The sequence below is a fragment of the Lissotriton vulgaris genome, chromosome 11 (genome assembly GCF_964263255.1).
Source record: "Lissotriton vulgaris chromosome 11, aLisVul1.2, whole genome shotgun sequence".
NCBI lineage: Eukaryota > Metazoa > Chordata > Amphibia > Caudata > Salamandridae > Lissotriton > Lissotriton vulgaris.
In genome coordinates this window covers 110468926-110495859 of record NC_141699.1, presented here as the reverse complement: position 1 = coordinate 110495859, position 26934 = coordinate 110468926, and the positions used below count along the sequence as shown (strand labels likewise).

General features: G+C 45.8%; 1 protein-coding gene across 1 annotated transcript in view; it reads left to right on the top strand.

Annotated features, from left to right (window-relative positions):
- Positions 1–26934, top strand: part of SFI1 (SFI1 centrin binding protein) — a 597461-nt gene that overhangs the window by 318534 nt on the left and 251993 nt on the right. Inside the window, exons 17-20 of the mRNA XM_086942824.1 lie at positions 17407–17482; positions 17748–17843; positions 18313–18389; positions 18638–18740. Coding sequence (XP_086798950.1) covers positions 17407–17482; positions 17748–17843; positions 18313–18389; positions 18638–18740 — 352 coding nt within the window. The remainder of the gene's footprint in view (positions 1–17406; positions 17483–17747; positions 17844–18312; positions 18390–18637; positions 18741–26934) is intronic.

The following is a 26934-nucleotide window of genomic DNA, read 5'->3' as shown; positions in this document are numbered from 1 at the left end:
TTCAGGAGAGCATTGATTGACATTGAAGCTATCAGCACCGGTGTCTTCTCCATCGAGAGACTCTACAGCTCCGGCCAGGCCCATTCCGACACCTCAGATATCGACCAGTATGGCACAGATTCCAATGGCGTTGATACACTTGGCGACGAGATTGGCTCTATCGACATCGATAATATTAACACCAGCAAAATCTCTCTTCAGCAACACTGACTCCTTGACTTCAACACTCTATGTTGATGGATTCTTCAGCTCCTTCGTAGACATCATATTTTGGCACAAACGATGTCTGTGATTCCAGTATCTACCATAGGGTCAACCTTTAGAAGATCCCACTGAACCCTGGACAGACGCTGCTGACCCAGGGGGATCAACAAACTGCCCCAGACAGTCATGTCCATGCTATTAAGACCTCACCTACAGAAGACACGGCAGCGTTTAATGCACTTATTGAGAGGGCAGCAAAAAATCATGATGTCCAGCTCCATGCTGACCCTATTGAAGAGGATTTTTTGTTTGACACCTTCTCGACCTCAGAGAGAACTGTCAAGACTCTACCCATGCTAAAGGGTGTCCTGAAACATGCTGGAGACATTTTTAAGGAGACCACAAGGGCAAAGGTAATAAACCCCAGAATTGAGAAGAAATACAAACCAGCACCTGTGGACCCTACGTATATCAAGGGACAGTTGCCTTTGGACTCTCTGGTTGTTTCCAATGCCCGGAAAAGGGCGAACTCGCAAACAACGGGTGGTGCTCCTCCCCCTGACAAAGAATCTAAAGTGCTAGAAGCATCAGGGAAAAGGGTGGCAGCTCAAGCGGCCAATTTCTGGCGAATCTCCAACACACAGGCACTCTTAGCCAGATATGACAGGGCTCATTATGATACACTTGAAACCCTGTTACAACACTTGCCAGATGAGTATAAGGAGGCAGCAGAGATGCTAATACAAGAAGGGAAACTTATATCAAACGCGTCTATTAAGTGTGCGCTGGACGCAGCGGACACTGCAGCCAGGGCAATTAATACAAGTGTGATGTTACGACGACATGCCTGGCTGAGAATCTCCGGTTTCAAGCCCGAGATACAAAGCACCATACTCAATCAGCCTGTTAACCCTGACCACTTATTTGGCCCAGAGGTGGACACCACCTTGGAAAAGATTAAGAAGGACACGGAGACTGCGAAGTCCATGGGGGCTCTACAGTCGCAGCAGTTCAGGGGTGGTTCTTTTCGTCGTTCCAACAATAGAGGAGCTTCCAGAGGCCAGCTGTCCCAGCAGACACAATACAGTAAAGGAGGCATGCAGACCACCTACAACAAACACAGTAGGGGTGGCTATCGTGGAAACAGCACCAAGGGCAGAGGTCGTGGAAACAACAGCTCCCGATCCTCCGCCACTAACAAACAGTGACGTCTTGTCACTGCCCCCCGACCATACCACACCGGTCGGGGGGGAGACTACTACAGTTCCTGCCGGTCTGGAAATCTATCACTACAGACAGGTGGGTAAGGCAGCTTATCCAGTACGGTTATTGTCTGGAGGTAACATCCACTCCACCCAACATACCCCCAAGACACCGTCCTATGTCCACAGAGCATTTACAATTATTGCAGCAGGAGATAGTCAGCATGCTGCAAAAAGGAGCCATAGAGCTTGTGCCTGTGGAAGAAAAAGGTACAGGGGTGTACTCGCTGTACTTCTTGATCCCAAAAAAGGACGGGTCCCTCAGACCCATACTGGACCTCAGGCCCCTAAACCAGTACATTCTATCAGAACACTTTCACATGATAACATTACAGCAGGTTCTACCGTTACTCAGTCAGGGAGATTTCCTCGTAACATTAGATCTGAAGGATGCATGATTCCATATACCGCTACACCCGTCACACAGGAAATACCTCAGGTTCACCAATCAGGATCAGCATTATCAGTTCAAGGTCCTCCCTTTCGGAGTGATGATAGCGCCCAGGGTGCTCACCCAAGTGCCTGGCGACAGTGGCTGCACACCTAAGGAGACAGAACGTTCACGTCTACCCTTATCTGGACGACTGGCTTATCCAGGCAAAGTCGGCCCAGCAATGTGCCGCCCACATGTCCCACACCATTCACCTTCTTCACGATCTGGGGTTTTCACTGAATTATCCAAAGTCCCACCTTCAGCCCGCCCACGTACGGCAGTATCTGGGCGCGACAATAGATACTCTGGCAGCCAAAGCACGGCCATATTCAGTGAGGATCAACAGCATGCAATTTCTGATACAAAAATTCAAACCACAACACTCGCTTCCAGCACGAGTGTTCATGCAGTTGATAGGCATGATGGCCTCCTGCATCTTCATAGTCCCGCACGCGAGACTACACATGCGTCCGCTTCAGGAGTGCTTAGCACGTCAGTGGAATCAGGCTCACGGACAATTGAAAGACCTAGTGTTGGTGACCCGTCGCACATACAACTCTCTGCATTGGTGGAATCCACAAAAACCTTTGCCGGGGCCCACCGTTCCAGGAGCCTGTGCCACAGATTATACTGACGACGGACGCATCTCTCCAGGGATGGGGAGCTCATGTACTCCACCACACGGTGTAGGGACTATGGACAGCACAGCAGAGGAAGATGCACATCAACCTTCTGGAACTGATGGCTATCTTCATGGCGATGAAAGCATTCAAGGTACATTTGTGCAACAAGGTTGTGTTGATCCGGACGGACAACATGACGGCCATGTACTACATACAGAAGCAGGGAGGAACACACTCTCCACAGTTGTCTCATCTGGCTCAGAGCATGTGGAAGTGGGCCATTCAGAAGAACATCTTCCTCATGGCGGAACACCTCCCGGGCAAGGACAATCAGATGGCGGACCTGCTCAGCAGGTACAGCCACCAGATTCACGAGTGGAGATACATCCATCAGTACTCCAACCTTACTTCCAACAGTGGGGTCATTCAGAGATAGACCTGTTCGCCACAAGGGAAAACGCCAAATGCCAAAGCTTTGCCGCCAGGTTCCCACACCCACAGTCGCAGGGAAATGCGATATGGATGAACTGGTCAGGCATATTTGCGTACGCTTTTCCCCCAGCACCACTGATACCGCTGGTGGCACGCAAGCTGAGGCAACACTTGATGACTCTCATCCTGGTTGCTCCGACGTGGGCACGCCAACCATGGTACACCACGTTTCTAGAACTCTCGTGGTACCGCATCAAAGGCTACACCTCACACCCAGGCTTTTGACGCAGAGCCATGGCGACATTCAGCATCCAGATCCGCAACAGCTCAACCTGGCGATCTGGCTCCTGAGGTCTTAGAATTTGGATACCTCAACCTGCCTCCTGACTGTATTGATATCATAAGGGAGGCAAGAAAGCCCACCACTAGAGCATGTTATGCGGCCAAATGGAAGCAGTTTGTCATTTATTGTGCCAACCACAACATTAATCCGCTAGATGCATCTACTCACAACATCATCTGTTATCTGTTACATCTATACAAATGCAATCTGGCCTATGCTTCCATTCGTATACATTTGTCCGCTATGGCAGCTTATCTCCAAAACAGGCAGCATCTCTCACTTTTCAGAGTGCCTGCCATCAAAGCTTTTCTGGAGGGACTCAAACGAGTTATTCCTCCCAGACACCCACCAGCGCCTGTATAGAACCTAAAAGTGGTCCTCACCAAACTGATGGGTCCACCGTTTGAGCCTCTACACTCATGCGAGATACAATTCTTGACGTGGAAAGTGGCTTTCCTAATAGCAATCACATCGCTACGACGAGTTAGTGAACTTCAGGCACTAACTATCCAGGAGCCATTCCTACAGATTCACTCCAACAGGGTGGTACTACGCACTAACCCTAAGTTTCTGCCTAAAGTGGTTTCACAGTTCGATATGAATCAAACTATAGAACTGCCAGTGTTCTTCCAGAATCCTGAGTCAATGGCAGAGAGAATGCTCCACACACTAGACGTCAAAAGAGCTCTAATGTACTACATAGATAGGACAAAAAAATTTAGGAAAACGAAACAACTGTTTGTTGCCTTTTCGCCACAACACACAGGCAACACCATTTCAAAAGCAGGTATAGCCAGGTGGATCGTTACGTGCATACAGATTTGCTATCAAAAGGCAAAGCGCACATTAACAGTTCCCCCGAGAGCCCAGTCCACGCGAAAGTTGGGGGCCTCCATGGCTTTCCTTGGAAACATTCCTTTAGAAGAAATTTGTAGAGCAGCCACATGGTCTACCATACACACATTTACAAAACACTACTGCGTAGATGTGCACTCCAAACAGCAGGCAGCTGTAGGGCAGGATGGAGTGGATGCCCATGCGCACTGTAGTCCAAGGGAGGAGCCACCTATCTCGTGATACTTCGAAGACTCTTCCAGGACAACAATGTGCAATCATCCGGACCCAACACTAGGCGGCGATCTATGCACAGATATGAATGTCAGCAGCCCTACATGCCAAGAACAGATGCATACTGGTAAGTAGCATATTCGTTACCAATGCTTTTTTTGCGTGCTGGGGTCCCTAGACCATGGCTTGGGGTCAGGGTATTCCTACCCTGCCCCCTTTCCTACTTTTTCACTTTTTCCAAGGTGGCTGCCAGCACTTCTTGGTTGAAGTGTTGGCAGCCAGCTCGCCTTTTTCACGAAGGTTTCGCGGCCAGAGAGAACACTAACTTTTTCTTCTGAAATGTTCTCAAACTACTGAAGGGTTTGCACCAAATAACAAAAAGCACAATCCGCGTAACAACATCTACCTTTCTGCCAAATTAGGTGCAATTCCGTCCAGCAGTTCAGGCTGTAGGTTCAGCTACGCGTCCTATGGGATTCAAAATGGTATAACACACTTTTTCTTGCTCCCGCGTAATGGAGCACCCCAAACTTCCCATGCGCTACAAGACTTACTATGACACATTTTTGGGAAAATTTCATGAAGATTCTTCAACCGGCGCCAAAGATATAAGCAAGTCAAAAAACGCTTGTCCTATGGAAACTAGGTCCTAACTATAACTACCTAATGGCGACTGCCAGTAAGAAATATGTATATATATATATATATATATATATATATATATATATATATATATATATATATATATATATATATATATATATATATATATATATATATATATATATATATATATATATAACCATGTGACTCCTCTGGATCTCTCGGTGTTTCCAGCGCCTGCTCAGCACATCCAGCACACCAGCAAACAGAAGGGAGATGGACCACGTAACATCAGCATATCGTTTTTATTTCGGTACACAGAAAGCAGCTACGCGTTTCTGGCAAGGTATGCCCTTGTTCACGCTGCAACGTGTATATATATATATATATATATATATATATACTCCCCGTCCCCTGTTACCCCCCCCCCCCCTCTTCCAGGTTGATTTCCTTTATAGAGCCTGTATCCAGATGCTATCTAACTATGCCTATACGCATCCCAATGGGCTCAGATCTTTCCCCATTTTTTGGGGCATCATCTACCTTGAGAAATAACCTCCTCTGCCTGCTGGCACCAGTCTATCTCGTGTTCCCAGTCCCTCAACCTAGGTAGGGCTGTTGCTCTCCACGCCCGAGTAATGTTTCTCTTTGTTAACCCCAAGGCCAGCATAAGCAAGATACCAAGGTATTTGGGCCACCTCTCCTGCCCCGTTACAGGCAAAATGTGCCATCTTGCTTCTAGTGGTACCTGGAGACCCGTGGCTGCGGACATAATACTGGTCACTCATTCCCAATAACACTATATGTTGGGGTAGGCCCATATGATATGAAAGAAGGATCCCACCTCCCTGCACTCTCTGGTGCATCGATCGGAGTCACAGCGGCCCCATCTGTACTGGAGTGTTCTAGAGGCGTACGACCTGTGCTCGATACAGAGCTTAATAAACAGAAAATGCGCACGAATGGCAATACCTCTAGGGCATTGCAGTGCCTCCACCCACTCATCATTCTCCAGGAGGCCCTCGTCTGTTTCCCACGCCTACCTCAGGGGGGCTAGGGGGTCCTGCAAATTATTAATGAGTTTCAGTAGGTATAGGAGATCGCTTTTTCCACCATCGGGTTCAGAAGTCTGTCATCAAGGGAACAGAGTACTTGGGTATCTGTTCCCCTTCTGGCAAGTGGCATGCCGGACATGTCATAACTGTAAGTGTGGGAAGCGCTCTGTATCTACCAAAACGGTATTTGGTCTTTAGATCGTCAAATGAGATCATTGCGTCAACTCGCCAGACATCCCCCAGGTGATAAATACCTATTTTGCTCAGGCGGCGGACGTCCTGTAGGTGTCCCACCTCTCACAGGCCCAGAGAGGGGTCTGAGCCTTCGGTTTTATTCCACCCCTACAACTTTGTCATCGCTCGCCATGCTCGCACTTCTCTCTACATATGAGTCAGAGCTATTTCTTGCAACTTTTCTAATAGAGCACTGCTAGATAGCCTGTCGCTCCCATTGCGTACCAGTCCAACTGATATGCCGGCTCAGTGGTGTCCCTAAACACCCAGTCGTTGATGTTTATCAATTGGAACGCCAGGTAGTAGCACCTAATGTCTGGTGCCGCCAAACCACCCTCGTATACTCTGCACTGAAGTTTGCGCCTTGGTATTCCCGGGGTACCCTCTTCCCACAACATGTTGCAGGGTTTGAAGTCTATTGTCTGGAAAACGTTGTTTGGAATTTTATAGGGGGTGTTCTGGAGCACGTATAATAAATGTGGGAGGGCCATCATCTTGAACAGGATGGCCCGACCCATCAAAGAGATCGGAAGCCGCTTCCAGAGGGTAATGTCCTCCCTTAACCTCTTTAGCTGTGGGAATATGTTGAGTGTTCTGTATTCCCCTGCTGATCGAGCGATACGGATGCCCAGGTATTTGAACTCCTCTTACCTTGCTAGCGCCAAGCAACAGAAACACCAGGGATTTATCCCAGTTTAGCAGGTATCCCGAGTAGCTGCCAAACAGCCGGAAGATGTGTAGGAGTCGATGGATTGTCTGCTGGGGCTAATGCTCCTATAGTGAGACATCATCTGTGTACAAAGAAATACACTCTTTCAGCCTCCCACTTGCTCAATACCCTAAATAAGCGTATCTTGGCACATCCACGCCGCGCGTGGCTCAAGCGCCAGCGCGGAAATCATGGGGGACAAGGGGCATCCCTGACAGGGGCCCCTGGGCAGTATGAATGCCCTGGACACCACCCCATTGACCCGGACTCTCGCTATTATTATTATTATTATTATTGCATTTATTGAGCGCACAGCTACCCGGAGGTTTCCCGGCGCTTGCCTTGGGAACCCGTCCTGGCTTTTCCCTGTGAGATAGCCCCTACAGGGCATCCCCAAGGTGAAAGCCAGGCATCCCGCCGCAGGGGGCCGTTGTGGAGATTAAGCAAGCTTAATGCCCAGAGTTGCAGAGTGAGAACCCATGATTAGAGCAAGCACCGAAGCGAGAATTATCGAATCCGTGGACATTTGAGCTCAAGACCCTGCCGCGTCGGGAATTGAACCCTGGTCCTGGGTCTGACCTCAGCTTCCGGGTCTGCCTGCTCTACACCGTGAGCCACACTTCTCCACTATCGGGTCCTGGTAGAGATGTCTGACCCATTCTCAAATTTTTTCCCCAAAGCCCATTCTCTTCAGGACTGCAAACCAGTATGACCATTCGATGCTGTCAAATGCCATACGTGCATCCAATTCTAGCAATGTTTTTAAGCATAGGATTAGCACAGTGCCATCCATGCCGAGCTGGAAAATCACAAAAGCCTTTTACCACTCCAGGCACAGTATTACAGCTTGGAATTGGTAAAATACCATCCAAACCAACCTGGAAGGCATAAAAGCAACCCATGACTTGTGGCACTCTTGTTAGTGCTCTTCAGAGAGTTATAGCATTGTCCAGACACAAGGGAGCCCCCGCTATAAGTCAAAAAAATATGCTTTCAGGCTTAGAGTGCTACCTAAATTATGGCAATAAAGAAGAAGGTAACTGGGTAGTTCCCTCTTTCAGGGGGAGAGTAAGCTCCTATATAGAGAACTCTCCAACACCAGCGACACTCCGAATCTGCAGAAGAAGGAAAAGCAACATTCCCTCTGTTGCTTTAAACGGACGCTTTAATTATGCTTCATGACCTGACCGGCCTTTCACCTCAGCTGCTGACTCTGCCAGAAGGCACTGGTGTCAGAACTCAGCAGTAACAACTTTACAATAAATGAATTCTGAATTATTTTCTTTATAATCCGCGACCTGGTGTGTCACAAGTTGCCGATTATGAAGAAATTAGTGACTGCCGTTTATACAGAGATTACAGAATCCCATGTATATAAGTAATACAAAGTTGCTTATATGATTCATTAATGCAAAGACTATACTTTTCGGGCAAGCACTATAAGGAAATGATGTGCGTTTAGCTTACGTTCCTGGTAGTGGTTCCAGTATACAATTGTACACATGCTTGCAAAATGGAACCCTTTGAGGTTACTTCTAATGCTTTCAGCATGCTCCATAATTATTTGCAGATACATGAAAGTAAGATTGGTAATAGTGTTTCTTAAAAAGAAAATGTATACATAAAATAGCAACTATGAAAAAACTGTTGTTGTTGCATAGAGCTTGTGTTACCTGCAGGTCAAAAGTTAACATCCCTGTATTATAACTTAGTGAGTTTTGAACCTGCAGCAAGGACCTGACTTTAAACAAGAAAGCATATATTTAGAACTTGCTGTTTTTTCCTCAATACTTTCTTATTTTAAAGTTGCTAAAAAAAGAAAAGTTTCTTTGGATAGTAATAAACACTTATTAGTAAGAGCCATATATATATAGTTATTTGTGAGATAACTAATGGACATATACATCCCACATTCAAACAATGCATGCAGATTTCGTGCATACAACGTTGGCACGGTCAAAAAGCTAACCCCGCCCCTTGTGCCCTCCCTAAACTCCGCCCACTGCTCCTTTTGGTGAGTACCTGCACTTATTTTTTCCATTTAAAGCACTGGGGAAGTGACAAATGAGTGCAGCTTCCTCACTGCATCAGAGCTCTGGCACTCACGCCAGAGCTCGTATTATATCAGGGTCTGGAATCTAGTAAAGCTCTAATTTTACCATCTTTCCATAAGTCTACACGCAAGGACAGAAAGTAGGTGGAAAGTAATGGATCGAGATTTGGGCAGCTTGTGAGTCTGTGCACACACATGTACTAATGGGTATTCCCAAACTACTCCCTTAAGAACTTTACTCTTGATAAGAGCAGGAGTAAAGCTTTTTCCTAGGTGGCAAAAAAGGGGATTTAGGCAGAAGCATTTGCAATGGTTCAGTAGATTTTTCACATAGATTTCCTCATGCAAACATGGAGTATGGTTTTCGGGTCTACTGCTGTAACCTTTGTGAATTCCTAAAACCAATGTAAGAACAGATAACTGAGGTTGCACTTTTCGGACTTTCTCTATGCAATGGGATCGGGATTCATTTCCATGCTGTGAAAAAGTGATATCAGAAAGAATAAAGTATCTACTGGGCTCATCTAGATGCACTATGTGTAATAAAAATACACACCATTATCTCACTTGTGTTAATTCAGCTAATAATTGATATTCTGTGACTTACTATAATAAATGTCAAATGCATTCTTGCATTTGCAATTGTCGATTAAATAAATATTAAAAATAACTTTAAATAGTTTTCATCCGCTGCTTACGCTATGATTTAGGTGCTATTTCTTTTACGGTATGACACAGTGAATGCTGGCCACGTCACAGCACTTTTTACCCTTCAGCCGTCCTCCTCCATCTTGTTTGTTTTCCCCCTCCACCTCTCCCCATCCTGTTTCTTCTACCCCCTCACACTGCCATTCCTTGCATGTTTCTTCTGCCCGCTTCATTAAGCTTCTTTTTTAACTGTCCCATTACAAGACCTATTAGCTTTGCCAATGCTTGTCTTACTTCATTCTCCCAATTTAGTTTATTTGTTTTTTTGCCAACTCAATAACCCCTTTATCTTGGCTCTTAAACCGTTGCACACTCCAATTTCCTTCAGGGTTGTAGGCAGATTTACCCACTCCCGCTCATGTACTGTTAGAAGTTTCAGCTTTAAATTGCCTCCACTGTCACTTACTATGACTTTCAGTAAACCTTCCTTTCTGAATACAACATCCACAAAGTTCAACTCATTAAATATTTCCCATTTACTCCGATTCTGTAATCTATACATAAAAGTAGTACTTTTTAAACAGAACCACTCGTGCTTTCAAACGGTTTGAAGTAAAGTGTGTAATGTGAAGCTTTTCAAAGAAATGAGAACAGTTTATGTATCAAACCTCAAGGTCTGAATACTAATGAAGCAATTGCATAACAGATTTTTCAATAATCTAACTAGAACGCATTCATTTTCTCAACCGCCTAAGGATGACATGCTGCTTCAGCCTGCCTTAAATCAAACCGATGATCCACAGCCCACTGAGCCATCTGTCTAGTTCACGAGTCTCTCCTGGAATATTTGCAAACCTGAGGGGCCAGAGTTGATAACGTCTTTACTGGGGAACCAGGTGCCAATCTCCACATTTTTAGGTCTCGCCTGTCGATGCGCATGCGCATCGAGTTTGCGAGACTATGGGGGCTTAACCACTCTTTAACTAACTTGCAAGGAATCGTGGCGATTCCTTGCAGTGCCCGTGACTTTTAAGCTCAATGCGCATGCGCATTGAGCTTAAAAGCGCGTGCACATCTCACAGCCTCCCCCAGCTCTGCCCCCTCCTCCCCTGCCCGCCGTGTCGCATTTCTCCTCCCCCCACCCCTTCTCTCTCGTCCAGCCGTCGTGTTTATTTATTGTTTTACCCGCTCCGCCCCCTCCCCTGCCCGCCGTGTCGCATTTTTTTTTCTTTTCGACTGCTAATTTCGCTCCTTGCATTTAGTGTAATATACTATACGAACATTTTTCTCTTGCTGTTTCATGGCTTGCACTTTGGAACCTCATGTTTAACAACCCCCCTCAGCAACAGATGTCTCCGTACCACATCCGGTTTCGGTTAGTCTGTAGCTGCGCGGTCTGGGCTCCTGCTCTTGTTAATGTGTAACGTCTATCGACTCGCGCTTGAATTGAGAGATTGCCAAAGACCTCTCTCAGACTACGGTAATCTCTTTAGCTCAAGTGCTGAGAGTTTTTGTTATACACATTTCCAGCCGTCGTGTTTATTTATTGTTTTACCCGCTCCGCCCCCTCCCCTGCCCGCCGTGTCGCATTGTTTTTTCTTTTCGACTGCTAATTTCGCGCCTTGCATTTAGTGTAATATACTATACGAACATCTTTCCTTTGCTGTTTCGTGGCTTGCACTTTGGAACCTCGTGTTTAACAACCCCCCTCAGCAACAGATGTCTCCGTACCACATCCGGTTTCGGTTAGTCTGTAGCTGCGCGGTCTGGGCTCCTGCTCTTGTTAATGTGTAACGTCTATCGACTCGCGCTTGAATTGAGAGATTGCCAAAGACCTCTCTCAGACTACGGTAATCTCTTTAGCTCAAGTGCTGAGAGTTTTTGTTATACACATTTTGTTATGTTTCCACACTTCTGGAAAACGTCTGTGAGAATCCTATTCTTTTTTTAGGTCCGGTATTTACTCTTTGTTATTACTTTTAACAGTACATAGTTGGAGCTTTGGCTCCAGCCAGAGATTTCCTCTCATTTCATGCTAGTTACCTGGTGTTCCTTTCCACCCCATATGAAGTACTTGCCTTTAATGCTAGTCCGTCGTGTTTATTTATTGTTTTACCCGCTCCGCCCCCTCCCCTGCCCGCCGTGTCGCATTTTTTGTTCTTTTCGACTGCTAATTTCGCGCCTTGCATTTAGTGTAATATACTATACGAACATCTTTCTCTTGCTGTTTCATGGCTTGCACTTTGGAACCTCGTGTTTAACAACCCCCTCAGCAACAGATGTCTCCGTACCACATCCGGTTTCGGTTAGTCTGTAGCTGCGCGGTCTGGGCTCCTGCTCTTGTTAATGTGTAATGTCTATCGACTCGCGCTTGAATTGAGACATTGCCAAAGACCTCTCTCAGACTACGGTAATCTCTTTAGCTCAAGTGCTGAGAGTTTTTGTTATACACATTTTGTTATGTTTCCACACTTCTGGAAAACGTCTGTGAGAATCCTATTATTTGTTTAGGTCCGGTATTTACTCTTTGTTATTACTTTTAACAGTACATAGTTGGGGCTTTGGCTCCAGCCAGAGATTTCCTCTCATTTCATGCTAGTTACCTGGTGTTCCATTCCACCCCTTATGAAGTACTTGCCTTTAATGCTAGGTAGACTGTTTTACAACTTAAAAGTACAATTACATGCTATCCTTTATGTTGTAAATTCACCGTAAGGACATCATTTGGTCAACTATATCTATTTTTACTTCACTAGGCTCTTTAATTTTTTTTAGTCGGGTTTTCAAATGCCTTTCACGGAATGAATACCAACCGCAGTAATTTATCGGGAGGAAAAATCGTAAGTGTATGCTTTTGTAATAGTAATAAAAGCAGTGGAGAAGAGAAACCCGAAATGAAACAAATTGATGTGTAAGGGGGAGGCAGGCTTTACAATCAGTAAGTCTCCGCACCCTTGTTTTAACAGAGAAAGTTGTTTCTGAATGGTTTGATGTTGCTTCTCTTGTTTTTTTGGGCACCAGTTGAGCGGTACAAAATTACCCTGCTCCAGTGCAGATTTCTGTAATATGCCTGCGGGTCTATGGCAGAGCTAAGAAATCATTTTTTTACCGGAGATGATTTACATATACCTGCGCTGTCCCATAAACTGCAAACTTTTGGTTTTAAGCATTTGCAAACTTGGTTCAGTGCGGTTGCCTGGCTTATTACACCAAAAGTCGAGAAAACATTACACAAAAGGGTACTACAATCAGCTGTAGGTCATTGACTCAAAACCGACGTCTGCTGATGGGCTGAAATTAATGACCGGTATGCACTTAGGGAAACAAACATTGACAAAGCAAACAGGTCTCGCCTTTTTAACGTGAGTGCCATGTTATTGCTATTGGATCTGTCATTCTTAGTTTGTAAAACACTGCTGAAAAAAAAAACTGGAGGGACAGACATCTTAAGGTACCGCAGAACAGTACATTGAATCAAATATTTTCAATCTTTATTAATGGCGCGGTTTCTCAATCAAATTTTAATGGGAAACGCTTTCTCGGGCCTAATTTACTTCCACAGGACTCCGAACTGAAACAAATGCAAGAGACCACCACCACCTCCACCACCACATCCACCATCACCTCCACATCCACCATGACATCCACCACCACCACATCCACCACCACCGCATCCACCACCACCACCACACCCACCACCACTACTTCCACCACCACATCCAATACAACCACCACCCCGTCCACCACTACCACCACCACCGCATCCACCACCACCTCCGCATCCACCACATCCACCGCATCCACCACCACATCCACCACCACATCCACCATCACCACCACATCCACCATCACCACCACGTCCACCATCACATCCACCATCAGCTCCACCACCACCACCACATCCACCATCACCTCCACATCCACCATGACATCCACCGCACATCCACCACCACATCCACCACCACCACATCCACCACCGCCACATCCACCACCACCACCACCACATCAACCACCACCACATCCACCACCACCACATCCACCACCACCGCATCCACCACCACCGCATCCACCACCACCACATCCACCACCACTTCCACCACCACCGCATCCACCACCACCACATCCACCGCATCCACCACCACATCCACCGCATCCACCACCACATCCACCACCGCATCCACATCCACCACTTCCACCGCATCCACCACCACCACATCCACCACTTCCACCGCATCCACCACCACCACATCCACCACCACCACCACATCCACCACCACCACCACATCCACCACCACATCCACCACCTCATCCACCACCGCATCCACCACCACCACATCCACCATACCCACCACCACCACTTCCACCACCACATCCACCACCACTTTCACCACATCCACAACCACCACCACCACATCCACCACCACTTTCACCACATCCACAACCACCACATCCACCACCACCACATCCACCACATCACCACCACATCCACCACCACCACCACCACCACATCCACCACCACATCCACCACCACATCCACCCCCACATCCACCATCACCACCACCACCACATCCACCACCACCATATCCCCCAGATCCACCACCACCACATCTATATGTGTGTGGCTCTGTGTGTTTTTAGGTGCAAATGCAATGTTCTTGGATTTTCGTCACAATAAAAGACACTGAACATAATCTTCACAAAAGTTATTTACAAACGTTTAAGCTATTGCCATTATAAATTACAATAACTTTTATTTAAGTATTAATTATTTACAAAATTAAAAGCCATTGTTATTTGTAATATCAATATATCTAAGTCACGTAAATACAACACACATTGCATTACAAATGCTATAGGTGTCACATTTGCAAAAGTTAAAACTATTGGCATTGTAACTGACAAAGCTATTAATTTTGCTACTTTCAAAACCAACACATAAATAAAAAAAGTGTCATTTACAATAACAATAGCTCAAACTTTCCTAATGCGAGACCTATTGCATTTCCAATGCTTGTTTATTGGTCTTAAGGTCTGTCCAGGGTCGATAAAATAGAGATCAGCGAGTGTGGTAACTAGATCCCTTCCTATTTAAACATGCAAGAATGCAATTCAGATGTGTGGCGATGGTAAAAGCATAAGATAATACACAACTAAAATAATCTAGCTATCGCAAAATGCAATGGAAGGGGTAATAAACAAAGGAACAAAAGTGGAGAAAAGATTACTGTCCTGAAGAAAAAAATAAATACAAATCACTCATTAAGGACTATAAAGCCTTAATCATTACAGAAAAATCTAGATACTTCACAGACAAAATTAATACTGCTAAACACTCCGTCTAGGAGTTATTCAAAACAGTAAAAATCATATCTACCTGTAACAATAATAATGCCATCAGTCTTGGTTAATCTTTGTATAACAAACTAGCAAAATGTGTACAGTCTAAAATCTTATCTTTATTGAATTTACTACTAATCAAATGTTACACCCATGGAAGTCTACGCTTAAATGGTCATTTCGTCAGACGAATGCTAAAAGCTGTATCGCATCTAATGTCTTTATGGTTTTCCCCCCTCTCTGAAGAGAAAGTCACAAACCTTATTTAAACCACCAAATCTTAACCCCCTCCCCGCCCCCAGACAGTATAACAAGCAAGCATGCAAAGCTAGTCTTGCCCGCTTTCAATCCAGAAGTGTTGCAGAGTTCATAAACAACTGTCCCGTCTGATGCATTTTCGATAAAACAGTCACCAATGACGAAAATACTTTTTAAATTGGAGAAGTTTTCGTTAACAGAAGAATAAACATTTTGACCTCAGAAACATACTTCAGGCCCGTTTCAAAATAGATAGTTAACAGAAGACCGTAAGTTCTTTTGTTATGTTCTGAACAGTGCCTTCCGCCGCCACCCATTAGAGTTTACAGCCCCCTCTTAGCGCCCACTGTGAAAGATCTATGGATAAGCAAATGACTCAGCAGACACGCCCCTGCTCCGATGACTTACAAAGCAGCTCATGCTGTGTCCTGGTGACGAGCTCCATTGATTGATGCCGTGACGTGCTTGTTAAAAGTGCTGCCGTGGTATCAGTTGAGGGATGAAGGGAGCGCTGCCTCAGTGAAAGTCAGGTCCCCATGAGTACCGGTACCCTCTTCATTCTAGAAAAAGTGCCGGTACTCAAGGGGAGAAAATGAAGAAGTGCCGGTACTCAGTACCGGTGAGTACCGGCCCATTTAAAGCACTGCACTTCCCTGCATGCCACCAAAAGGGATAAGTGGCATTTTTAACTAGATTTCTAAAGAATCATCCCCCACATGCATAAATCTAGGATTTTGCATTTCTTAAATAGCGAAAATTAAGGAAGCGAAAAGAGGCCCATAGGAATCAATGTAGTCAATTGGAAGGCAGTAGCAAATTGCGAGTGGCACTTAGAAAATTTCATGGGTGCAGGGCGGGGTCCAAAGGACCCCCCCCTGCACCCCTGAAATGCATTTGAAAGTGCATGTTTCACACACACATGTCCTAAGGACATGTGTGTCTGTAACTGGACAGTTTAAGCAGAGTCAATGGGAGGGTCTTCCAGTGTCGCACGTCCGCCTTGAACCTATCCAGCAGTGGCTTAAGGTTCAGGTCTAGAAAGGTCGCATGTTCTCGGGTGATTTGGATCCCCAGGTACTTGAAGGAGAGGGATTCTATCAGCAACGGGCAGTCGGCAGTCAGGGGCGGTGGAGTGCCACTCAGCATGTAGAGTACTGATTTCGACCAGTTAATTTTATACCCCGATGCCGTGCCATGTCTCTCGCATAAGGCCAACAGGACCGGTACCCCATGCTCGAGGTCCGTGAGGTAGACTAACATGTCGTCGGCGTATAGGGAGACTCTGTCTTCCCAATCACCCCCCCATTGAATGCCTTTCAGCAGCTGTGTGGTTCTGATGACTGTCGCCAAGGGTTCCAATACTAAGGCGAATAGCAACGGTGAGAGTGGGCACCCTTGTCTCGTGCCTCTTGCTAGTGGGAACTCTCTCGATAATTTTTAAGCATTTTTAAACAATTTCGCAAATTACCACGAGGTTGAACCTCGTGGTAATTTGCACTTCCAATTTGAATACTCGCAATTTTTTTTTAAATGATGCATAGCTTTTAAGGAATCGCAAATTTGCAATTCCTTAAAAGCAATCGCATTTTGGGAATTCGGTAAAAATACCGAATTACTCAAAAATGCTTGATGCATCCCAAACACATATTTAGGAAGTGCAAACGGCCGAATTTACCGATTCGCACCGTTTGCACTTCCTAAATAGGTTGATGCATGTGCCCCCATGTCTTTTGGACAAGTAGTTATTTTATGAAATTCCACATTGCTGAATCTGATTAGACAGTTATTGTAGATTTTGGGCACTTGCACAATATTAAAATACCCCTCTAAATACAAGCAAGGAAAGCCACCTGTGAGAAATTGAGAAGACAGCATAACAGAAAATTTAAAGTTTCCAAGGTAATGCACAATTTGGATTTAAAAAGCTTGTGAGGCATGCAAGTATGTTGATTCCAGAATCACACAACTATTTGGCCAAGTGCTGATAGTGAGATTAAAACCCAGGGCTCTACTTCCCGCGGACAGCAATCTAGCCACTTTACACATCTACAAATATATCTGAATTCTTTTAAGCATAGATTGGGGATCAGGCGGTAAACCTCAAATAGAAGGGTGGAAGTGAAAGAAGATTATTTATTTTATAGGAGAGCGCATGAATTTGATGCCATGCAGTCTGATCGTCGAAGATGTCTGAGACGGTCGTGGAACGGCTGGATAGAGGCAAGTTAAGTTCTTTCTTTCCATGTATACTGTTTGTAGAATCTTTGTATAATCCATAACTACAAATGTACCTGTGCAGTATTGTTCATGTCCCCGGAGACCAGTGCCCTTAAATTCGTTTGTGATCCAGTCCAACAAGGTATAGACACTCTGCATCTGCCTGTCACTCCTCTAATGCAGCCAGCACATTGTCTATCCCCATTGTTTTATTGATACACATTGGTAAGCAAGCATTACAGTATTTTCTGTTCTTCTGGAATGGCAGTTCCTGGTTGGGCGGCAAGAGAAGTGGCGGAAGCTGTTGAAAGCTGACATGCACTATCAACATACACTGTTGAACAAGGTTTTCATTGGATGGAAGGTAGGTGGATCTGTATAAGGTGCGTTGTACATGTATTTAATTATGTTTGCCTGGATTGAAATCTATGTAGTGCAAACCTGGCTGAGCTGGGTAGTAAGGGTTCACTGCACATCAACTAGGAATTTGCACATATCTATTTCACAATATTATATTTCCTACCTATTTATTGTTTGAGACACAGGGGATTTAGTTCTTTGCATAGATTCAGACAATTTATATTCAAGCGCCAGAGCCAGGTTTAAACTCCATGTTCCTTCGAGCAGGAAGAAGAATTTAGAGGGAGAGAGTGAGGCATGGTCCATTGTTGCTATCTGTAATGCAGGTGATGTTTAATACATACCTTTATCGCTTTATAGGCCTGCATTTCTGTTTTTTACACACTCCTGTCTGTGGATTTCTATGCCTGTGAGAGTGCTTCAAATAAAGACTATTGAGAGGTAATCCTTTTTTATGTTTTTCACTCCTTTAGCAATACCAGAGTAGCATCCACGGTGTTCTCCAACAGGTGTATGAAAAGGAGACTCAACACCATACAGCTGTACTACGGTAAACAAACAAAAAGAGCCTGCGTGAATTCACTCTCTGCTGAAACGTCTCCAACTTCCTTTGTGCCCCAGTGTACAGCCACAATAAACCTTAGTCCCGCTTTCCTCATCTGTTTACTTTTAGTGCTCTGCTACTTTTGTCAGTGATCTAGAAGCTTCCATACTTTTTTTTATCTTTCATCAGTTATGTGACTCACAGATCAGTTCCTGGTCCTTTTCCTAATCCCTGCCATGTCTGTTGTCTTTTAGATGGTCTTTCTCAACTTGGAGGAGAAATGCAATCACCCTTGCAGAGGAGACTAGAAAAAATAAACAAGCCGATTGCCACTATAGGATAGCAATTGTTTCTAAGGTACATGTCTGCATGTATTTTGTCTTATATGCTAATAGGTCTCATCACAAATTGTACTGGAGGAGAGGGTTGCTTAATAGCCTGCAAAATGAATGTTATATAGGCAGGTTGCAGTATGCGACCCCTATGGTTGACTGTGAATGCAGGGATTGCAAAAGAAAGCAGATCTGCATTCTTATCCTTCTAAATGCATTTTTTTTAATGCTCACATCCATTAAGGTCAGTAACTAATCAACAGTTTGTTACCTCAGTTGCCATTACAAACTATTGATACATATATTTGTGTCACATAAATTGGCTGTAGGGGGTGCTGTTATGTGGTTGCAAATTCTGAGTCCTTACATTTCTCTTGAGCTCAGCTCTTACATGTCATCCATACTGGTAGGCATTTCTTAAGAGTGCTTGGTCTGTGAGAAGCACAAACTCAGGATTCAATATTTAACACAGTGGTTGGATTTACTAATAAGAATGCATTTCTGCCCAAACAAGCCCATTTTAACAAAATTAGGATAATCAAAGACGGGGGGAAAACATAACTTTTTAACCTGTACCATGTAGTTTGCATACAGCTCTTTGAAAGCAGTTCTTCGCTCCCTGTGCTTGATTTATTACGATTTAAACTTATGAATTGCAAATAACTAAAGTATCTCTGTGACAAAAGCAGTAACCCACTGAGCTATGCACATTAATTGCAGTTTTGTAAGCTGTATGGCACACGTACTTATCAGCAGGCATATTAACCTTCTGGACTGCATTAGAGGAGTTAAAACTACCAAACTACTAGTAGACAAAACTCGGATGTCTCTCCAGCAGAAGGATCAACCACCAGATTTCAATCATGACACTTGTATTGTTGCCTGAAATATTCTGGATATACATGGAACTCAGCAGTGAGAGTGAGAAGTGAGTCATTATACTGGACAGTGTGCTGGTTTTGTTCCTGGAGGGGAGGGAGGGGGGGGGGGGGTCAATATTTCAGCACTTCTGGAAAACTGGCCCCAGTAACAAAATCAGCATCCCAACCCTCCTGGGGAAACGTCACCTGCCCAGTACGGCAGTCCGGCCTTGCTGGCATGTATCAATATCAGAGCCACTCTCCACACTAGTTTCCCAGGATTTAGATCATCATGAGTAACAATTTCAGATCACACTTGGTGCTTCCTTGATAGGCATGGGCATGTGTGATGCCTTTCATGTAAGCTTATATGATTAATTCCTTTACAGCTTTCATTCATTGTCAGCATACCCAAAGTGTACAAGTTATGCGTGAGCTGCACAGCAATTCCTATGGCTTCCAATTGACTCAGCTGCGAACATAGTCCTTCTAGAACACTTTTGTTAAGGAGGACGACAGAGCTGGTGAGTGAGTTAAGTTGTGCATCCTTTCCCAATTGGGTAACAAATGGACAGGTTAAAGAGTCCTATTGTATTTGGCCTGTCCCATTTGTTACCCATTTGGAAAGGATCTGCAACGTAACTCACTCACCAGCAGCTCTGTCCTCCTCCTTAACAAAAGTGTTATATATTAATGAGTTATGGGTTTCCCATTTTAGACACGTGGTACCCATTACATTATCCATTGAATTAAACTAACCAATCAGATGACGCCACCCTCTGGAACCTTCCTGAGAGAAGCTGCAGTGCCTCAGATTCTCTACCGCACATCGTGCAAGGAAGTCTCCACTGAGCTCTGCTCCATTTTCTAAAAGGTTTCCACACCATTTTTCTACTACTTCAGTGACTTATCCTTCTTCAAATACAAGATCTTGGTGGTTGGTGGTTCAAACTGGTCTTCATTATGCCAGAGACACTAAAGGAGGGGCTCTTCAGATCCTGTGGCACCTGTACAAAAAAAGCTCCACATTGATGATCCTCATAAGGACTGTATTTACTGTCTCTACCCACAGCACAAAACTAAAGACTGCAAGGTATGTTGCACGTTTTCTAATAAGACCTTAAAGGATAGAGAAGGACGCCGCCTTCTCTGGCTTCAAAAAGCCCAGCAATGATCCCCTCTCTGACGCAGAAAGCGGCACCTCCTCTATGTCTTCTTCTAAGACGCCCTTGAAGAGATCTAGAGATGAGACATTGCCTCATACATCTTCAGAACTGCCTAAAAATGTGTTTAAAAAAAGTCTCCTTAGGGTGCGGACAGGCATAGAGGTCCCTCTAAAGGGCTTCAGACTTCTGATTCACCTACTGCTAAAAAGAAGAGAAAGACAGATTTTTCCTCAAAGTCTATTAAAAAGTCCACCTCAGAGCCCCCAACACCTTCTCCGAGGGTTAAACATATTTTCAAAAAACAGACGTCTGCACTGCCGATGGAAGGCTCACCGTCGGAGTACTCCGACATCGATGGAATCATTAATGCCCTATCTAGCTTCTTCATCGGACTCTATAGTGATCACCATAAGTCAAGTCAAGTCAAGTCAGAGAATTTATATAGCGCACTACATACCCAGAGGGTCTCAAGGCGCTTAAGGAGGGGTAGGGAATCACTTGTCAAATATCCACGTTTTAAGTTGCTTTCTGAATGCTAGGTGGTTCTGGGTAAGGCGAAGGTAGGTGGGAAGTGAGTTCCAGGTTTTAGCTGCCAGGTAGGAGAAGGATCTACCTCCCATGGTGGTCTTGTTGATGCGAGGAACATTGGCAAGGGCTTGGTTGGAAGATCGAAGCTGGCGGGAGGGGGCGTAGAAGGACAGTCGTGTGTTGAGGCATTCTGGTCCGATTTCGTAGAGTGCTTTGTGTGCGTGGGTAAGGAGCCGGAAAGTGATTCTCTTATTGACGGGAAGCCAGAGGAGGTTTTTCAGGTGACCAGAGATATGTTCTTTACGCGTGTCTACGGCGGTATTGTCGTCGTCGACAACACTCATCGGCAGCTTCTAGTCTGCTGCCGTCGACGATAATAGCTACAATCTTTGTCGAGCGAACGTTCGCGCTGCCACCACCATCGATGACACAACAACTTCCGGTGGATCTGTTGACGAAGGTCCCCTTTTTGCCGACAGAGCAGAACCAGTATACAACCCCACCAGCGACGATACCCAAAACAACGACACTGGATCTTTCCTCGTCGACAACACCGTCGATGATTCAAATTAAAAAGGCTAAAAAACAGATCATGCCTTCACTTCCCTCTCCGCAGTAAGGTGTCCTCACTGCTTCCTACACACCTCCTTGAGCAGGAAGACTCGGAGGTAGACAGCCTTTACGGAGCAGTTCAGAGCCCATCTGAGCTTCATGTAAAATGCCAGGACTATACAGATGAGGAGGAATATTATGAGCAGGACTTCTACCCACAGGACTATCATCGTCAACAATACTAGCAGATATGGAATGCGTGCCACCCACTCTCTTGAGAGATTTACAGACAATTCTGTCAGCTTACAGAGCACGATTTCCGCCAGCATCTGCATCAAGTCAACAAGCTCCTGCTAGAGTAATTTCTGTACCTTCTCAAGAAGTCATCTCACAGCCAGCTGTTATTCCACCTCCTCACCTCCTCAATCAGCATCTACGAAACCCTTACAGAACGCAACTTCATCTGATGATGAAAGAGAAGAGGGTGAACTTCAAGGCCAGTGTGATGAGTTGGATGACTACGTCCTGCTAACGCCAACATCTCCGTTACCTCATGTAATTGAATCACCTCCTAACGATATAAGCAGCTTCCACTGCCTGCTATAACGAGCAGCCACTCGTTTTGAACTGACAATGCTAACCACACAACAAGATTGCTTCCTATATGATTTTAAAGAGCCGTATCGCAAAACAGTAAGAGCCAAATCCATCATTTACTAAGTATGGAATCAGGACCTCAAGGTAATGAGCATTCCGGCAACAGTACCAGCAGTATTGCCCAAATTGGACAAGAAGTATATGGCCCTGGAGATCGTGGCTGCTTGCCTCAGGGGTCAACGCAAGCAAACGCTTTTCATTTATTTCAGCCCTCACAGTACGACCTGCCAATTCCTTAGCTCTCCTTGGACATAATGATTGTCAGAGGTGGTGCGATATAGCCCCTTTTATCTACCAACTTCCAGAAGATGTTTGTGGAGAGGCAAGAAAGGTGTTGCAAGAACTAGAAGGTCAATGTTCTTTCTCTGAGATAATGTACTGCACCATGGATATTGCCTCCACAGCCTTTAGACAACTTGCAGGTGCAGCGGTACTATGCCGCCAAGGTTGGCTAAAGACCACCAATTTCCACTCTGAAGTTCAGACAGACACTGAATCTACCTTGTGATGGAGAGGTGCTGTTTGGGAGTCATGTGGATGATGTCCTCAAAACAATTAAAACAGACATGGCCAAATCCTTAGCCATGCTGCAATATAAGAAAGTACCCTTTCATGGTGCCAGACGAAGAGGGCAGCCTTAATTTCGTGGATGATATCAAGATTATCGATATCCGGTATACTCCTTCAACACACAGCATTTTCGCCAGTAATGTCAGCAACGGCAACCACAGTCAGCTGTATATCACTGCCCTTCTCTCACAGGGAATGCAGGGCGACAACCTTAAGAAAATAGCCGTAGACAATGACTTCCATTGGCCGCCAGCTGCTCCCCTTTCCGCCCAGGGTGCCAGACAGAATATCCAAACATATCCATCACTGGAATCACATAGCTACAGATCAATGGGTCTTAGACCTAATCCAATTCGGTCACTTTTTATAATTTATACGCAATCCTTCTACAACACCACCTCAACCACACATTCAAAAGTATTTACCCATTCTCATATTAGAAGCACAAATAATGCTACAAAAGGGGGCAGTAGAAAGTGCTCCCTGCTTCTTTTGGATTCACAAGAAGTCAAAGCAGTGAAGACCAATTCTCGACTTAAAGGAGCTAAACAAGTTTCTCAAGAACAGACCTTCCGCATGATCTCGCTACAAGACATTTTGCAGCTCCTCAGCATTGAAGATTACATGTCCTCCCTGGATCTCCAAGGCGCCTATTTTCACAAACCTATCGATCTCAAAAACAGAAAGTTCCTCCGGTTCACAGTAGCTGGCAGCTACTTTCAATTTCCATTGTTACCATTCGGCTTAAAATTGGCCCCACGCATCTTTACAAAATGCCTGGCACCCATCGCTACTTACCTCGGACAGCAGCGCCATCAAGTCTTCCCATATCTCGACGACTGATTAGTCGAGGCAAACACTCTCCAATCGGCAGAAACATCCACCCGTGCCTGGCTATGCCTATTCAGCGATCTGGGACTCACTCTCAACACAGACATGTCAGTTCTTCAGCCTTCAAGGGGAAAAATATTCCTAAGAGCCGTACTGGACACAGTCCTCAACAAAGCATACCCAAATGTCGAGAGGTAACAAAAGTTTCTCTCTCTGGCACGCTCCATACAAAAAGAAAGTTACATTCAGTCGCCTCTTTAAATCTCTCCTAGGAAAGATGTCCTCGTGCATCCACCTCGTAACCCACTGCTGTCTTTATATGTGTCCGCTTCAGGAAGGCCTGGATGCTCAATAGTCTCAGGCGACTAGAGCATTCAAAGACATTATCCAGGTCACATCCATCATGGTCAAGTCGCTGCACTGGTGGACCTAACCAGCAAATCTTTCTGATAAATACATCTGCCAGTGGATTCCTCACCTTGTGAATATCCCCTTGCGTCAGCAACATTCGGAAATTCTTTTCGTAGCTTGGCGCCGACGTGGACTTGGACGTCATAGAGACACAGCATCGCACGCGACTCCGCTGACGTCACCGACGCCCATAATAGGCCCACGCCGGCGTGATGACATCAGTTCCCTTTTTTCCGCGTCGTCGACGCGAACGGTTTCGGGAATCTCAGTAGCCAACTGGTGACTTTGTTACCTTATTTTTCACTTTCTGCTTCTTTGTTTCTCGTTTCTTCACAATGTCGACAAAGAAGACCGGCTTCAAGCCCTGCAGGGAGTGCGGGAAAATGATGTCCATTACTGACCCGCACGAGGACTGCATTTGGTGTTTGAGCTCTGATCACGATGTGGATGGATGTTCCATCTTGTCGTAAGATGAATCCGAAGACCCTGAGAGAAAGAGAGACCAAGCTCCTAGTAGCGAAGCTGAAGGCTGGCAAGGGAAAATCTTCGAGGTCTTGCTCTTGAAGGGCGAGGTCGAGATCGAAGTCAAGATCAAGGTCTCGAGAGGAGTCGTCTTCAAGGTCCGCTTCAGACCATGCTTCGAAGTCGAGAAGGAGACATGAGAAGAAGAGACATGAGTCCCGACGTCATTCCGGTAAGGAGTCGGGCTCGAGGTCGAGGTCTCCGAAGAAGGTACGTTCCAAAGTGGTTACACTTGATGTCTCGGATCATGAAGGTGAGGCCTCGCCTTCGGAGTCGCGAGTTCAGTCGCCGGCTCCGGCTTCGAATCCGTCTCCGGTGTCGTCCCCGGCCCGAGATGAGGAAGAAGTTCATGCGGATGTGGAATCTGCGCCTGTCGAAGAGCCGACTCCGAACACTCCACAAGATCAGCCTGAGGGTTTTCAACCACCTTTCCCAGCCCCAGGTTTTTAAACGCAATGTATGGTGTCTTTACAAGGGCGTGGTACCCCTCTGGCGCACCTTCGGGTCCCATGGGTCCTTTGGCCTTCAATTTAGGAGTCCCTCACTCCTATCCTCCTGCTCCATTCATGCCATTTATGCCGGCTCCGACGCCGCCATGGCAATTCCTGGCTCGGCCGAGGTCGACGACGCCGGTTCCGGCGTCGCCCGTTCCAGATCGACCTCGAGAGCATCCAACTGGGCCATCGTATTCGATACCGGCGTCGATCCCGACCCCGTCGGAGGCGTTGGTGGATCCGACTACGAAGCGTGTGAAGGAGAAGTCCAGAAGGGAAGCACAACGCCTTTTGGAAGAGCAAAGGTATATAGAGTCACTTCCTGATATGGAGGAAGGTGAACTGGAGGAGGACTGTTTTGAGGACCTGGCTGATGCTGGTAGCCTGGATTTCTCACCAGAGTGGGAGTTGCCTTCAGGTTCTGATGCACCTTCAAAGGACGTTCGGCCTTATCATGTAGTGATGAGGAAGGCGGCGGAACTTCTGCAATTGACTTTACCAACGGTGGAGTTTAAGTCCAATCTTCTAACCTAAGTTTTGCATTCACCAAGCTCTGTAGTGGAACCATTGCTTCCGTTTAATGATGCCTTAACGGAACCTTTTATGGAGGTGTGGAAAAAACCACTGTCAGCTCCTGTAGTGTCCAAGAGTGTGGCGAGAAGATACAGGGTTGCACCTAAAGACCCTGCTTTTCTGACGTCTCATCCATCACCTAAGAGTCTGGTCATTCAAGCAGCCTGTTCCAAGAAGAATGTGAGTGCCTTTCCTCAGGTTCCCGGTGATAAAGAGGCAACAAATGCCACTTGCCTTATGGGGAGGTATGTGCATGCCCTTATGGATACTATGCGTACTTTTGCTCCTAAGATTCATGATGCCAACAGGAAGGATTTTGAGGAGGTGTTATCAGATGCACAGGCTGCAGCACACCAAGTGATACAGAGTGGTCTGGACACTGCAGACTCTGTGGCACGTATCATGGGCACTGCGGTTGCCACTAGGAGATCGGCTTGGCTGAAATATTCAGACTTTTCAGCAGATGTTCAGGCGGCTTTGCTGGATCTACCGTTTGATGGATCTGGTTTCTTTGGCAAGAAGGCTGATACGGCCTTGGAGAGATTTAAAGACAGTAGAGCAACTGCTAAATCTTTAGGTCTCCAGATCAGAGGTTCTTCGGCCAGGAGATTCAGAGGTTTTGGACGCTCTTCCTTTCGGAATTACTGACAAGGTCAGCAGCAGCAACAACAACAGCAGCAGCAGAATCCCTTGTACAGATCATATGGGGGAAAGCAAAGAGCTCGTCCTCGTGGACGTCAGGCCTCTTCCCCCTCCACCTCCTCCAACCCCCCAGCCACAGAAAAGCAGCCCTAGATCCGCCATTCAGGATCATGCGGGTCCGGTGGGGGGTCGGCTTACCCACTTTCTACGGCATTGGGAATCGGTTACAACAGATCTTTGGGTTCTCAATCTCGTAGAAAATGGGTATGCCCTTCCCTTTCGGGAATTCCCTCCCAATTACCCTCCTTGCCAAGGTTTTTGCACGGAGGAACATCTGTTGCTTCTACAGGAGGAAGTGCAGACTCTATTGAGAAAGGGTGCGATAGAGGTGGTCCCAGAGCAGGAAAGGGGTC